We start from the raw sequence: 14,312 nt of genomic DNA on the forward strand, positions 1-14,312 counted from the left end.
GTGCAACAACAGTACACCAAGGGACACACCAGCAGTAGGAAGGGATAAGAGTATTGGGCACTAATGGGTGGTGGTGTAGCCATGTTGGGGACAAGTCCATGATTGACTTTGGGGGGGGGTGGTGAATGTAATCTACCTGCCCTATTGGTTGGCACCAGACCAACCCCAAAACTAAGTAACCATGTCCGTCTCAGAACCTCAGTTTCCTCATCTGTAAAATGAGAATGATAATAGTCTCCCTAGAAAAAAACATGATAGTTGTGACTTGAAGAGCTTTCCTCTAGAAGAGGGATTAGATTGATTCTGTTTGGCCCCCCCGAGGCAAAACTTGGAGAAAATGGGTAAAAGAGATAGGGTACCACTGGACTTGGAGACCAGGGAGCTGGGTTCAAATCCCACCACTGTGGCATACTAACTGTGTGACTGTGGTCAAGTCACTTAACCTCTCAGGGTCCCCAGACTACTCTCTAAGACATGTTCAAACCCTATCCCTTGCCTAGCAGTTGTGTTATTCTGGACAAGGCACTTTAATGAGTTCGCAAAACACAGTTTCCACACCGAGAGTTCCCCATGCCAGTGAGACCACAGATCCATACCAAATACTGGAAATAAAGGCCACGTGTAAAAAACAGCTTCCCACTCCCTTTTCCTTCCTGAGGACTGTCATAGTTCAGGTAACAATGCCACTTTCCTCAGTGAAATAATCAAACTGATTCTGCATCGTTTTTTCTTTAATTGACCCTATTTACAATCCATCAGTTTTGTCCTATAGCCTCCCAAGTCATGGTTCTTTGTCTCCGAACTTAGTTCAGAAATTCAGCTGGCTTGTAAGGAGCCATGTTTAGAAATCCGGTTCTACTGCTAATCTCTGCTCTACTCTTGCCTCAAGGAAAAAAACTATTTCCTCTGAGGGATGCAGATGGACACTGGGGAGTCTGGCCTAGTCTGGTATCTTTGCACCACCGAGCTGTCCTTCAATAATGTCTGGTTTGCCATCCAAAGGAAGTCTACCAGGTGGATTCAAGCAGTGAACATCTTTCCATCACAGGAGGGAAGGAGGGGGTTGTTGCTAGCGCCTCATTCCCAATTTCCAACCGATCAGATTATTCCCCATGCCTCAGCTCTGTCGCCAATCATATTGATTGGTCATTCGTGATGTCGAGTTCTTTTAACCAATCATAACTTGTTCCCTGCCCACAAAGTCCTGTTTTTTGTTTTGTCTCCCCAAAACTATAAAAGGGAGAGAGCCAGTACCCCTCATTCACAGTCTTAGCTAAGGTGAGGAAGCTGAGACCCTACTTATTGGTAGGATGTGCTTTACTAATAAATTGATCATGCCTCGGTCTACCTTAATTTTAACTGTTACACTGGGTCAGAAGTACAGAAGGGGTGAAGTCACCTAGAGAGTGGTTCTTGGGTACATAAATGTAATTCTCCATCACAGACACACACGCACTCACAAACACACACAAATTTGGCTTTGTTTCATGCAAAGTTCAGGGAGTTTGCCATAAGCCAGCTGAGGTCACGAGCCCCGAATGTTTCCAAAGAAAGCATTGTGCTACATGCCACACCTTCAGGGGCTTTTTTAAGGCATGTAAAGACAAGATGTTCTGCTTGGCCCTGGGGGGGGGCGGGGCAGAACAGGGAGTACAGGAAGGGGCAGGAAAGTTCATTTTTGTTTGATGCAGTAGGAAAAACTTCTGATCATGAGAACCTTCCCAAAGCAGAATGGACGTCAGCGAGTTCTTGTTCCCTGGTGATCCTCAAGCAGAGTCAGGATGGGATCAATCAATGAATATTTATTAAGTGCCGACTATGTGACAAGCTAAACTACTGACCAAGTGCCTACTATGTGGTCATCTAAACTACTGATTAAGTGCCTACTCTGTGGCGGGCACTGTGCTAAACTACTGATTAAGCGCCTACTCTGTGGCGGGCACTGTGCTAAGTGCTGGGATGTTGTAGAGGGAGCTCTCCTTCTGGTGCTGTTTGGACTAATGCTCATTGAGGTCCCATCTGCCACTGAAAACCTGTGAGATGGCACAAGTCTGTTATTCCTTGGCCACATTCCTCACAGTTTTTTCCACTAAGACTCTTTCCTTGTTCTCTCCCTCCCCTGCCTCACCCCTGCCCCATCCTGACACCTGCAGAGGTCTGGGAGTGGACAGCAAGCCAGAGCTGCAGCGGGTCCTGGAGCATCGGAGGCGGAATCAACTGCTTAGGCTGAAGAAAGAAGAAGAAGAAGCCAAGAAACTCAAGTCTCCATTTGAACAGGAGCTCCTGAAGAGGCAGCAGCGACTGGATGAGGTAGGAAAGCCCCCAGACAGATTCAGGATGTGTTCAATCTAGAGGCTGCCCTAGTGCAGGGGAGAGATGGGGGAGAAGGGGGCCTAGCAGGGGATGCAGGACCGGCCACAAGGAGGAGGCTGGGCCTGGAAGGTGGCCCAGGCCTTTCAGCCAGCAGCCAACTGGGACATTAGGGGCAAGGCAGCCCCTGGGGTCCATAAAACTAAGAGAAGATGCCCTGAGTCCTTTCTAGACAGAACGTTCTGTGCCCCTAAGGATGCAGCATGTGATGTCATCACCAAGTGGAACAAAAACATCCTTTGTGAGTCCATGAAGCCAGCAAAGACTAGGGACCCAGGCATGAGGCCAGCAAAGCTAGAGACCCAGCAAAACCAGACAGAAGTAAACCTGCATGGTGCAGCTAGGTGGCGCAGTGGATAAAGCAACAGCCTTGGATTCAGAAGGACCTGAGTTCAAATCTGAGCTTAGACACTTACTGGTTCTGTGACCCTGGGCAAGTCACTTAACCCTCATTGCCCCACAAAAAACCAAAACAAAGACAAGAAGTAAACCTGTGCAGGCCTTGAGGGCCTTTCAGAGAATAAGAATTCTGAAATAATGGCTTAAGTTTAACTAGGGACTTTCCCTGCAACATGGGTACTGCAAGTACCATAAACCCAACTTTACTGATGGAGAAACTCAGTCTCAAAGAACCTGAGTGGTGTGAGATAGGAGGAGAGAACTGGATTTGGAGTTGGGAGGCTTAGATCCAAATCCTTCCTGTTCTGCTTAACTTCTATAGTCCTTGATTTCCTCCTCTATAAAATGTGGGGTCTAGACTGGATCTCTAAGGTTCCTTCCAGATGTTGCACTGGTTCTGTAAATCCAGTCTGAGATTAGGGGTCTTACTCCATACTCAGCAAAACATCCTCTGGAATTGGGCAGCATTATATGGGCAGCCAGATGGTGTAGTGAATTGAAGGGGAGGTTGGGCTTAGAGTCAGGAAGACTTATCTTCATAAGTTCAAATCCAGCTTCAGACGCTCAGTAGCTACATGACCCTGGGCAAATTACCTAATCCTGTTTGCTTCAGTTTCCTCATCTGTCACATTAACTGAAGAAGGAAATGGCAATCCAACCATTCTGGAGAGCAATCTGGAATTATGCCCAAAGGGCGACAAAGCTGTGCGTGCCCTTTGACCCAGCAATACCCCTTTTGGGGTCTTTTTCCCAAAGAGATCATGGAAAGGGGAAAGGGACCCACATATACAAAAATATTTATAGCTGCTCTTTATGTGGTGGCAAGGAATTGGAAATTGAGGGGATGCCCATCCATTGGGGAATGGCTGGACAAGTTGTGGTATATGAATGTAATGGAATACTATTGTGCTGTAAGAAACAATGAGCAGGAGGAGTTCAGAGAAACCTGGAAGGACTTGTGTGGACTGATGATGAGTGAGATGAGCAGAACCAGAAGAACATTGTACACAGTATCATCAACATTGAGCGTTGATCTACTGTGATGGATTATATTCTTCTCACCAATGCAATGGTACAAAAGAGTTCCAGGGAACTCATGATAGAAGAGGATCTCCAAATCCAGGGGGGAAAAAAAGAACTGTGGAGTATAGATGCTGAATGAACCATACTATTTCTTTTGTTTTTGGTGCTGATGTTTTTCTATTTTGAGGTTTTTCATCATTTCCCTGATTTTTCTCTTATAACATGACTAATGCAGAAATAGGATTAATGTTATTATGTGTATATATATAACCTATATCAGATTACCTGATATAGGGAGGGAGAAAAATCTGAAATTGGAAAGCTTGTATAAACAAAAGTTGAGAACTATCTTTACATGTAATGGGAAAAAAATAAAATACTTTATTAATTAAAAAAAAGAAGGAAATGGCAAACCACTCCAGTATTTTTGCCAAGAAAATCCCAAATGAGGTTATGGCAGGGTAAAAAGAAATCCAAGTAATAATGACAAGAAGATACTTCCATAGTGCTGTAATTAAAGGTCAGTCTTTTCTTCACAATCACCTTGTGAGATAGATAATAAAAACCACATAGAAAAATGAGTTAGTATGTCATGTAAAATGTTCCACAAACCCTAAAGAGAGAGATAAACGTTGAGTGATATTACTAGTGCTGTGATTCCCATTTTTTTTTTGCGGGCAATGGGGGTTAAGTGACTTGCCCAGGGTCACACAGCCAGTAAGTGTCAAGTGTCTGAGGCCGGATTTGAACCCAGGTACTCCTGAATCCAGGGCCGGTGCTTTATCCACTGCGCCACCTAGCCGCTGTGATCCCCATTTTTAAGTGGAGAAACAGAGCCAGTGGTTTAAGGGACTTGGTATGGTGGAAAGACCACTGGATTTGGAGTCAGAAGACCCAGCTTGAAAATTTTGCTCGGCTCCTCTGTATTTGAATAACCCTGTGTGAGTCATTGAACATGGAGGGGTCTAAGTTTTATAGGGTCCTGGCTCAAGAGTTGGAAGGGATCTCATGGAACCCCTTCATTTTATGGGCCTAGAAAGAAGTGGCTTGACCAAAGTCACACAGGTAACTGTAGTCTCAGAGGTGGGATCGGAACCCAAGGCTCCTCTCACTGGACCACAGTGTTTCCTAATCTACGGGAGAGGGATGTATGAGACGACCAGAGAGCTGCTATCCAGCTCCAAACTCTGTACCTACGTGACTTACCCAGGTTAGCTTTAATCCCAGGTCTCCCAAATCAAGGTCCACTAACACAGTGTCCTACTGGACACAGAATAAGTGATTAATAAAGGCTTGTCGATCAACTGGCTAAGATCAAGAAATAGCCCGGCATTCCCCCTTGACTTACCGACTTCTCTCTTCTTCAGATGGAAAAAGAAACCAGAAAGGAAGAAGATCCAGCACCTGAGTTTATTAAAGTTAAAGAAAACCTGCGACGTATTGCCACAATAGCGGGGGAGGAGCAAGTCTAGCAGGTGAGGATGGAGCTTCGCAGCATTCACCAGGACTCCGGAAGCCTCGACCCCAGCAGCATCCACACCCGCCTGTATCCCGGCATCTCTGTGTACCACATGGACATTGAGACTCGTTCCCGACACTACCGCTTGTTCCAAAATGCCTCCAGGTGGTTCTGGGTCCAGAACTGGGTTATTTTCATGGTCAAGGTACCTGTAGCACTTACTAGTAGGAATCTTCCCACGAGGATGGGCGTGGCGCCCCTCCCTAAGGGCACACTAAGGTCTAGGGCACTTCTTTGTCAGTGACAACCTCCAGGTGTATTCGGCCTGCCCACATTGGACACCTGCTGGGGGAAAGGGAGGGTGCCCACACACCTGTTTTGGTCTGAAGGGAAAGCTTGAGACTTGGTGAACCAGATGTCATTGACGTTATCCACTTCAGAGTCACAGGAGCCACTTAGTGGCAGCCTCTCTGTGGTCTGCCACACAAATGCCTCGAATCTATCCAGGGACTGTAAGCTAGGATGCCCTGATCAGAGCCTGGCCCATCCGGCCAAAGAAAAAAAAGCTGCCAAGTGTTTGGAAGCCCGAGTTCCTAGTCCCCCCCTCCCAGATTTGCCAGCATAGAACTTGAGGGCGGCAGCATAGAGATGATCATTCTTGGGGTCAGGATCAGTCATTCCTGCTCTGGGGGTGGCCTATCATGACAAGAGATCACCCAGGTGCCCTCCTCACCCCGCCCAGGAACAGCCGACCTATCTGGATCCAGTGTTCAGACCTTACTAGGCTCCTTCTTATTACCCACTCCATTTACTTTTCTGCCTCCTGGGGCATCATTTGTCCCTTACCCCCCACCTATGCCCCCAACCCTGAGGTCCCTTCACTCCCAGGAGTTCTGTGCCATTTTGTGATGCCTTATGTTTCTGAGAAAACTGGAGAATGTTTATCCCCCAACTCTCCCACCCCTCTTGCTCAAACTGGAACCCCTCTTTCAAACAGCATTCTGCCCAGGAAGGGAAGAGCTGAGCACAGGGTGGCAGAGAGAGAGCAGCCACAGTTGGGGCCACTGTTTTCTGCTCCCAATCCCTCATCGGGATCAGTCCAATCTGGAAAAGTAGCACAAAGCCAGTGTTTGCTCATTCATGCCAGCCACCCCAGTGCCAGTCCTCAGCAGCCTCCACTGAGAGCTAAACCATACCCAACAACCTCCCTAATCAAATTGCAAAGCAGAGGCAGACCAAAAGAAGCTTGGAGACTACAAAATAGACGAAAAAAAAACTGTGAGAAGCCCTGTGTAGTGGAGAGCAAGCCTGCCTCTGAGTTGAAAAGAACCAGGCCTATGCTGGCTTCCTGGTCCCCCAAAGATCACCAGGACCTCTGTGTACCAAGCATTGAGACTAGGAGTTTCAGGGAAGGTGCTGACCTGCCTTCATTTGAATCACAAATCAGATAAACAACATAAAATAAATCAAAACATGGATGGACAGACGGACGGGCAGACAAACGAATGAATGATGAATGAAAGAATGAATGAATGAAACTGTGCTGAAGTAGATCAAATATCTTTAAGCTGTATAAAAATTCTAGTTGCTGGTAGAGCCTTCATGGATGAAATAAGGATGAATGAGTGAAGTGCAGAACCGGAAACCAAGGTTGCTCCCAGACAAGTGCATCTCCCTATAGGAACACGATCTTGTTTTGCACCCATCCACCCACCCCCACCCTATTTGAACCACACCAGCCTGCTGGGAAAAAGGGGCTTTCGCTAATAAGGATTCTTCATGCCCTTTGTACTGATGTGTTTGTGGAATAATTCCCAGTGAGAGAAACCTCTTTGAAGAAAAGGAAAATCAAAATGGGAGCGGGTGGGGAGGTTGGAAGAAGGAGGGAATTAGAAAAAGTGAACTTGAGAGTTCCGGTGTTCAGGACTTGTCCATCTGACTTCCTCCAATCACATGCATGCTTAGATACATTCTCCCATGGAAATCGGGGGCCTTCCAAACATAAAGAACCTGAGGCCTGGACACCAGGAGGCTTGGGTTCTGCTCCCGGGTCTGCTACTAAAGAGCTATGTGTAAATCATTTGATGTACGGACCTCAGTTTCCTCCTCTGTGAAATTAGTAGGTTGGACTAGTCCTTCCAGCTCTTAATCTATGATTCAATTCAGCTCAATAAGCATTTTTAACCCCTTCCTGTGTTTAAGGGGCATTGTACTAGACAATGGAGATATGAACGTGTAGTCCCTGCTCACGAAGAGCTTACAGTCAGGAGGAGGTGAGGGATATGCAAGGTTTTTGTTGGTGGGAGTTGGTTTTTGGTAGTTAATCTCATGGTAAATATTACCCAATGTTATTTGTATAAATCCATTTGTAGAGCCGAGCCTGCTAGCGTGACATACATCTGATGGCAGTCATTAACCTAGGAACGGTGGCGGGCAGTTCAATCCCCACCTCAGCCTACTAGTTCTTATGTGCTAGCTTACTAAAACAAAATGTTTTTTGCTAAAAATCTCAGGTGGCACCACCCTGAGGTCAAGAGAGCCACGTGGTCCATTTTGGAGTCTCATTTTGGAAACTAGAGAAGTAAACAAACCCTAAGATCTCCTCCAGTTCTCAAATTCTGATTCCCAGCTAATCACTGGATCATAGAATTTGGGAGATGGAAGGGAATTCAGTGACCATCCAGTCCAGTCCAATCCCCAAAAAGTATCCCCATCCAACATACCCAACAAGTGATCATCTAGCCTGGGCATGAAGGTTTCCAATGAGGAGAACTCCACTGCCTCCTAGGGCAGCCCTCTCCCGTCTCCCTCTGAAGCAGCTGGGATTTGGGCCATCTGGCATCATCTTGTCTCTTTGCATTCTGTACCCATGGTTCCTGGTTCTGCCCCCAGGGGTCAGATAGAGTAGGAACCCCTCTTCTACATTAACACCCTTCAGACATCTGGAGGTGGTCATCATACCTCTCATGAGTCTTCTCCTCTTCAGGCTCTTCAACCAATCCTCAGAGGGTATGAATTCCATGCCATCCTAGTCAGCTTCTTCTGCATGTTTTCCAGTTTATTAGCCCATCTAAGATGTGGCACTTGAAATTCAACACAATACTCCAGAAGCAGCCTGGTTGTGCCAGGGAGTACCTACCTGGTTGGCACCTCCTTACTTCTGGAGGCTATGCCTCTCAATGCAGCCTAAGATTGCCTTGGGTCTCTTTTGACAGGCACAGCTCATGTTAACTCATATGGAGCTCGTCTCCTACACTGATTTTTTTCAAAGAAAAAAGGTTGAAGAAACAAAATGAGCTGATCTTCCCTCTTTAAAATGACATTCTCCAGGCTTCCCTAAAAAGCAACAAAGGCAGAACTAGAAATGAGAGCCTTCTCTCCAGCCTCTACAACTTCAACTAAAAAAAAAAAAAAAGCCTGTCAATTCCTATTTCTTTGATGATCAAGAAAGTCAACCACAAAAAAGCTATCAGACTGGTTTTCCTTTCCCTAACTGACTAATTCCAGGTACAAATGTTGGTTGAGTTGAACTGAACTGCACTAAATCATGTCAGTCCCTGGCAGTGCTGGAAGGGACTTTGGAAACCAAGTCCATTGTGAAAGATACACGGGGAAACTGAGACTCAGATCAGTCACATGGCTGGTAAGTGACCAAATTGGGACTTGAACTCAGATCTCTTCATGTCAAGCCCTTTACCTGAGATAGTGATGACTTCTTGGAAGACGGTCCTGTCCAATGCACCTGTGCTCTCCAGGGAGTAGGCAGGTGTGATTGGTATTATGGAGTCTGCCTTCTAAAAGGGCAACTGAATGTGACCCCAATGAGACAATGTTGACATTCTCCAGAACCCACCAAAAATGATTCACGGCTCCAAAATAAAGTTGATGAGTTCTCCCGTCTCCTAAATAAGCTCTCTCAAAGTGTCTCTTTATTGTTCTGAGTTGAGAAGGACATGGGCCAGTTGAGCAGGGCAGGAAAAGCAGACCCAGAAAAGGGGCAGAGAGCTCTAGCAAGTAGGCACTTGGAATGTTAAAGGGGAGAGGGGAGACGAAGCAGTTTATAGAGACAGGGGAAGGAAACCAAATGATGGCTGGTGTTCATGACCCTATCTGACCAGTCCCTCCACCCCTGACATCCATAGATCCTCAAAGACCAAGAAGCAGGCAGACAAAGGATCTTTCATTTGTCTGAGACACTGTGGTGTGGTAGAAAGTCCATTGGCCCTGAGTTCACATCCTGGCTAAGGCACTTACTACCTGTGTGCCCTTGGGCAAATCACTTAATATCCTTGAGCCTCAGTTTCCTCATCTGTAAAATGAGGGGGTTGAACTAGATGGTTCCCAAGATGTATCTTAGTTTTAGATCCATGATTCTGTTATTCTGCTTTGAGAAGCTTTAGATTTGAGGATCCCAAGGTCTCCTCTCAGAGGATTCCAATGGCCTGGCTACAGATGGTATCCAGAAGAGTTGAGAAATGGGGAGGTAGGTCCTCCTACTTAACATCTATACCACGCTATGCCTCAGTGTGACCATAGAGAATACAGGGATTTAAATACATAAACAGAATTCACAAATTCTGACCAGGGAAGTCTAGAAGTTTGGATAAAAGGGAATGGGGTACAAAATGAAAGGGATGGAGGACACAGTGCGAAGGAAGGTGATGTATGCCTCAGACACAAGACATAAGGAGGAGGGGGCAGCGTAAGTGTTGGGAATAGTGGGGAAGGACTGTGGAAGAGATGAGACATGTGACATAACAATCAGCTGTGGGATATGTGTTAGGCACCAGGTGTGAGCCAGAACTCAGGTGGGGCAATTGGGGCATTACACCAGGGAACCAGATTTAGAGGGTGTGCCTGCAGTCCTTCAGCATCATAGAAACAACAAACCTCAGCACCTCCTTTGCAGGGAAAGGGAATTGTTAGAGAGCTCCTGGTGAGGAAGTCCCTTCACCAATTAAGCTTCAAAGTAAAATGTTACAGTCTTAGAGTTACCAGAAAGCAAGCAGTCAGCAAGAAGAACTTGCTAGAACATGGAACATCGAAAGCTACCAAATGGTAACTGAAGTGAGATCCTCCTCTACCCTACCTGGGAACCCCTCCTCCCCCCCCAAAAAAGAAGATGGTATATGAATGTTTTTGGTTTTGGCAGGGCAATGAGGGTTAAGTGACTTGCCCAGGGTCACACAGCTAGTAAGTGTCAAGTGTCTGAGGCCAGATTTGAACTCAGGTCCTCCTGAATCCAGGGTTAGTGCTTTATCCACTGTACCACCTAACTGCCCCCGATGGTATATGAATGTAATAGAATATTTCTGAGTCTTTAGTAATGGCAAGTATGAAGAATACAAAGCAAATATGGGAAGACTTATAGGAAGTGATGTAAGGTGAAGAAATCAGGACCAATGATGTATCTCTGAGTTATAACTATGTAAACAGAGTCTGAGAAATGTTCATCTGGTCCAACCTCATCTGTACAAGGAGGGAACTGAGGTTCAGAGACTTGTCAAAGGCCACACAGTGACTTGGTAGCAAAGTCAGGGCTAAGACCCAACTTTAGGATGCCCAGTCCAGGGACACTCCACCTGCAGTCACAGATCACATCAGCTAATCCGGATTACCCAACAGCCCCAAGGGCATGTGCCTGGTGGACCCCACAAAGGTGGCAGGTGGTAGAGCCGTGAGCAGCAGATACATGTCACAACCTATCTACACACTATGTATTAACAGAAGCCATAGGGTATGAGCTGGGTGCATGCTGAAGCCCCTGGGTCAAGGTAATTCCATTCAACAAGGATTTATTTCAATTTCTATTTTAGCTTCTGCTTCTAGAATATCAGGGCAATTTTCCCTGATAATCTCTTGGAGGATGGTGTCTAAGTTCTTATTTTGGTCATGGTTTTCAGGTAGTCCAGTGATTTTCAAATTATCTCTCCTAGATTTATTTTCCAGGTCAGCTGTTTTTCCAAGGAGATATTTCACATTGCCCTCTATTTTTTCATTCAATTGGATTTGCTTTACCATGTCTTGATTTCTCATAAGGTCACTAGCTTCCATTTGTTCAATCCTAATTCTTAGACAATTATTTTCATCAGACAGCTTTTTTATCTCCTTTTCCATTTGACTTTTCACACTGTTGACTTTTTCTCATGACTCTCCTGCATTGCTCTCATTTCTCTTTCCATTCTTTCCTCCCTCTCTCTACATCTTCCTTCTGTCTCTCCTACTTTCTCTTCAAACTCCCTTTTGAGAGCTTCCATGGCCTGAGACCAGTTCATATTTTTCTTGGAAGCTTTGAATGTAAGTGTCCTGAGGTTGATTTCCTCTTCTGAGGGTGCCCCTTGATCTTCCTCGTTGCTGAAGAAACTTTCTATAGTTCTGAACTTTCTTTGCTTGCTCATCTTTTACTTGACTTTTAGTTCCCCACTGTGGGGCCCTGCTTCTTGGCTACACTACTGTCCCCAGCTTCAGAGGGTCCCAGGTGTTTGGTTTGAAGGAGGGCAGGTTTTTCTCTCACCTGGCCTGTTCTCTGGTCCAAAGATAACCTCAAGCCAACTTGCTAGTTAAGCAGCCAGCAGAGCACTGTGGTGGTTTTTAGCTTCGATGAGCCTGTGCCCCTCCCCCACCTGGGCCTCCTGCCACTCAGGATTTCTTCCTGGTTCCCCACTAGGGTGGGACAGCCAAATTCCTCCCTAGGTCCTGCTGATACCCCTGCATTCCCCCCCCACCCCCCACCCCTGCCAGCCCTCTCACCCGACCACAAGCTCTGTTCCAGAAAACACTGGTGCTGCCGCTGATTCAGAGGCTCATGGGTTAAGTTTTTCTGGTATGGCGTGCTCAAGGTCTCTGTCAGCGCAATCGCAGGGTTGGACTTTACTCGCAGCCCAGCACAGCCCCCTTTAATTTATCTATAGCTGGAAAATAATCTCAGCCCATATTTTTGTTGAGTTTTTCTGCTCCAGGGGTTCTTTTATTGCTGTTTTGGGGGTAATTGTATCAGGAGCTCTGTGCGTTTAATGCCTTTCCTCTGCCCCTCAACAAGGATTTATTAATCACCTACTCTAGAAAGAGGATACAACATGTGGATAGATAAGCACAAAACAGATACTAAGTACAAAGTAACTGACCACTATTGGGAATCAGGGGGAAGAGCAGAAGCCCAGTGAACTGACCTTTGGGGTGATAATACTGGCCACTAAGTCATCATGAGCTGAGACTCCCCTGATCTGAAATGAATGTTCTCCATTCTTGGCCTTTCACTGCTGACCTTTGAACAGACAGAGAGTGGCTTTGTATATAGTTGCTCATTGATGTTCCAGTTCCTTGACCTAAATTCTGGCTCAATGCCTAAGGACCTTGACACAGGCCAAATATCCCTCCCTCAAAAAAACAGAAAACTACTGCAGCCTCAGACAATTCAAGGCGATTAAAAGAAGAAAATCTTTTCAAGTTTTTCTACATAAGCAGAAAGCATAAACAGTATATCTACACTTTGCTAGGATATCTCATCAGCATGGAGAGTCCTTCCCCAAATACAGATTGCAACCCCTCCATACACACTCATTCCCAACATTTCTTTTTCATGTCTTTCCATTCAGCTTCCAGAGAGGATTCATACAAACGTGTTAAGAAAGGCCCTAGGGGCAGCTAGGTGGCCCAGTGGATAGAGCACCAGCCCCGGAGTCAGGAGGACCTGAATTCAAATCTGGCCTCAGACATTTAACACTTACTAGCTGTGTGACCCTAGGCAAGTCACTTAACCCCAATTGCCTCACCCCCCCCCCCCAAAAAAAAGACCCTTCTCCTAATTTAACATGTGGTGGTTGAGGAAAGCCTCAGACTATCCATCCTTGGTCATTCATTCTAAAAACTCACCTTCTCTGCCTCCTAGTCATATACACAATTGGGAGGGACCTCAGGTGTCATTGGGTCCCACCACCCAGACCTGACCCAGCCACCCCTGAAAAATATCCTCAACAACCGGTCATCCAGCCTCTGCTTAGGGACCTCCATGGAGGGAGAGCCCACGACTCCCACGACAGTGAGATAGTTCTAATTGTTAGGAAGTTATTTGTGTGCCTCAAGTCTACACCTCCCTCTCTTCTCCCACCCCCTGTTCTGTCCTATGAGGCCAGACAACAATATGAAACCCTCCCCAGACAACCTAGAGTGACAAATACATTGGACCAAAGGTTTAACAAAGGTATAGGATACCTGAGTCTACTGTGACCTAATGATTATTTTGTAAAAATAATTACACTGTCTTCTCACTCTTGTCTCCTTTTTATACATTAGAGGCACCTAGGTGACACAGGAGACTGAAGTTAGGGAGACAAGTTCAAATCTCCCCTCATATACTTATTAGTGTGATGCTGAGCAAATCACTTAACTTCTATCTGCCTCAGTCTCCTCTTCTGTAAAGTAGGGATAATAACAGCCCCTACTTCCCAGAGTTGTGAAGACAAAATAAGAGACTATAAACCTTTAAAACACAGGCAGCTCATGCTCAAAACAATTCCACCACTTCCACCAACATTATTCTCGTCCAGTCCTTTAGGATTCTTTGTGACCCCATTTGGGGTTTTCTTGGCAAAGATACTGGAATGGTTTGCTATTTCCTTCTCCAGCTCATTTATGGATGAGAAAACCAAGGCAGACAGGGCTAAGTGACTTGCCCAAGATCACAATGACAGTAAGTGTCTGAGGCTAGAACTGAACTAAGGAAGATGAGCCTTCCTGACTTCAAGCCCAGCACTCTGTCTGCTATGCCACCTCACTGCCTTAAGCTAATAATTTAGCAAGAAAGTCCTAGAGAGGTTCCCAAGGCATCTTACCCAGGGCTCTAAAGCCAGGAAGGATCTGAGGCAAGATTGAAACCCTGAATCTTTCAGACTTCAAGTACAGCACTGTGTCCCCTCCACAGCCATGTTTGAGACTCCTAGCCATTTGTTATTTGGAAAGAAATCCATTTTTTCAAGGTTCTTTTCTTTCATTTAATCCAGGACTTCTTAAACATTTGGGGGTCCTGAACCCCTTCAGCAATTACTCTGGTGACACTTCAGGA

General features: G+C 45.9%; 1 protein-coding gene across 2 annotated transcripts in view; it reads left to right on the top strand.

Annotated features, from left to right (window-relative positions):
• Positions 1 to 9,158, top strand: part of FAM107A (family with sequence similarity 107 member A) — a 135,980-nt gene extending 126,822 nt beyond the window's left edge. For both annotated transcript variants that reach the window (XM_043967936.1, XM_043967929.1), the window contains 2 exons: positions 2,154 to 2,310; positions 5,160 to 9,158. In XM_043967936.1, coding sequence (XP_043823871.1) covers positions 2,154 to 2,310; positions 5,160 to 5,264 — 262 coding nt within the window. In that variant the 3' untranslated portion in view covers positions 5,265 to 9,158. The remainder of the gene's footprint in view (positions 1 to 2,153; positions 2,311 to 5,159) is intronic.
• Positions 9,159 to 14,312: the final 5,154 nt, after the last annotated feature.

The sequence above is a fragment of the Dromiciops gliroides genome, chromosome 1 (genome assembly GCF_019393635.1).
Source record: "Dromiciops gliroides isolate mDroGli1 chromosome 1, mDroGli1.pri, whole genome shotgun sequence".
Lineage (NCBI taxonomy): Eukaryota > Metazoa > Chordata > Mammalia > Microbiotheria > Microbiotheriidae > Dromiciops > Dromiciops gliroides.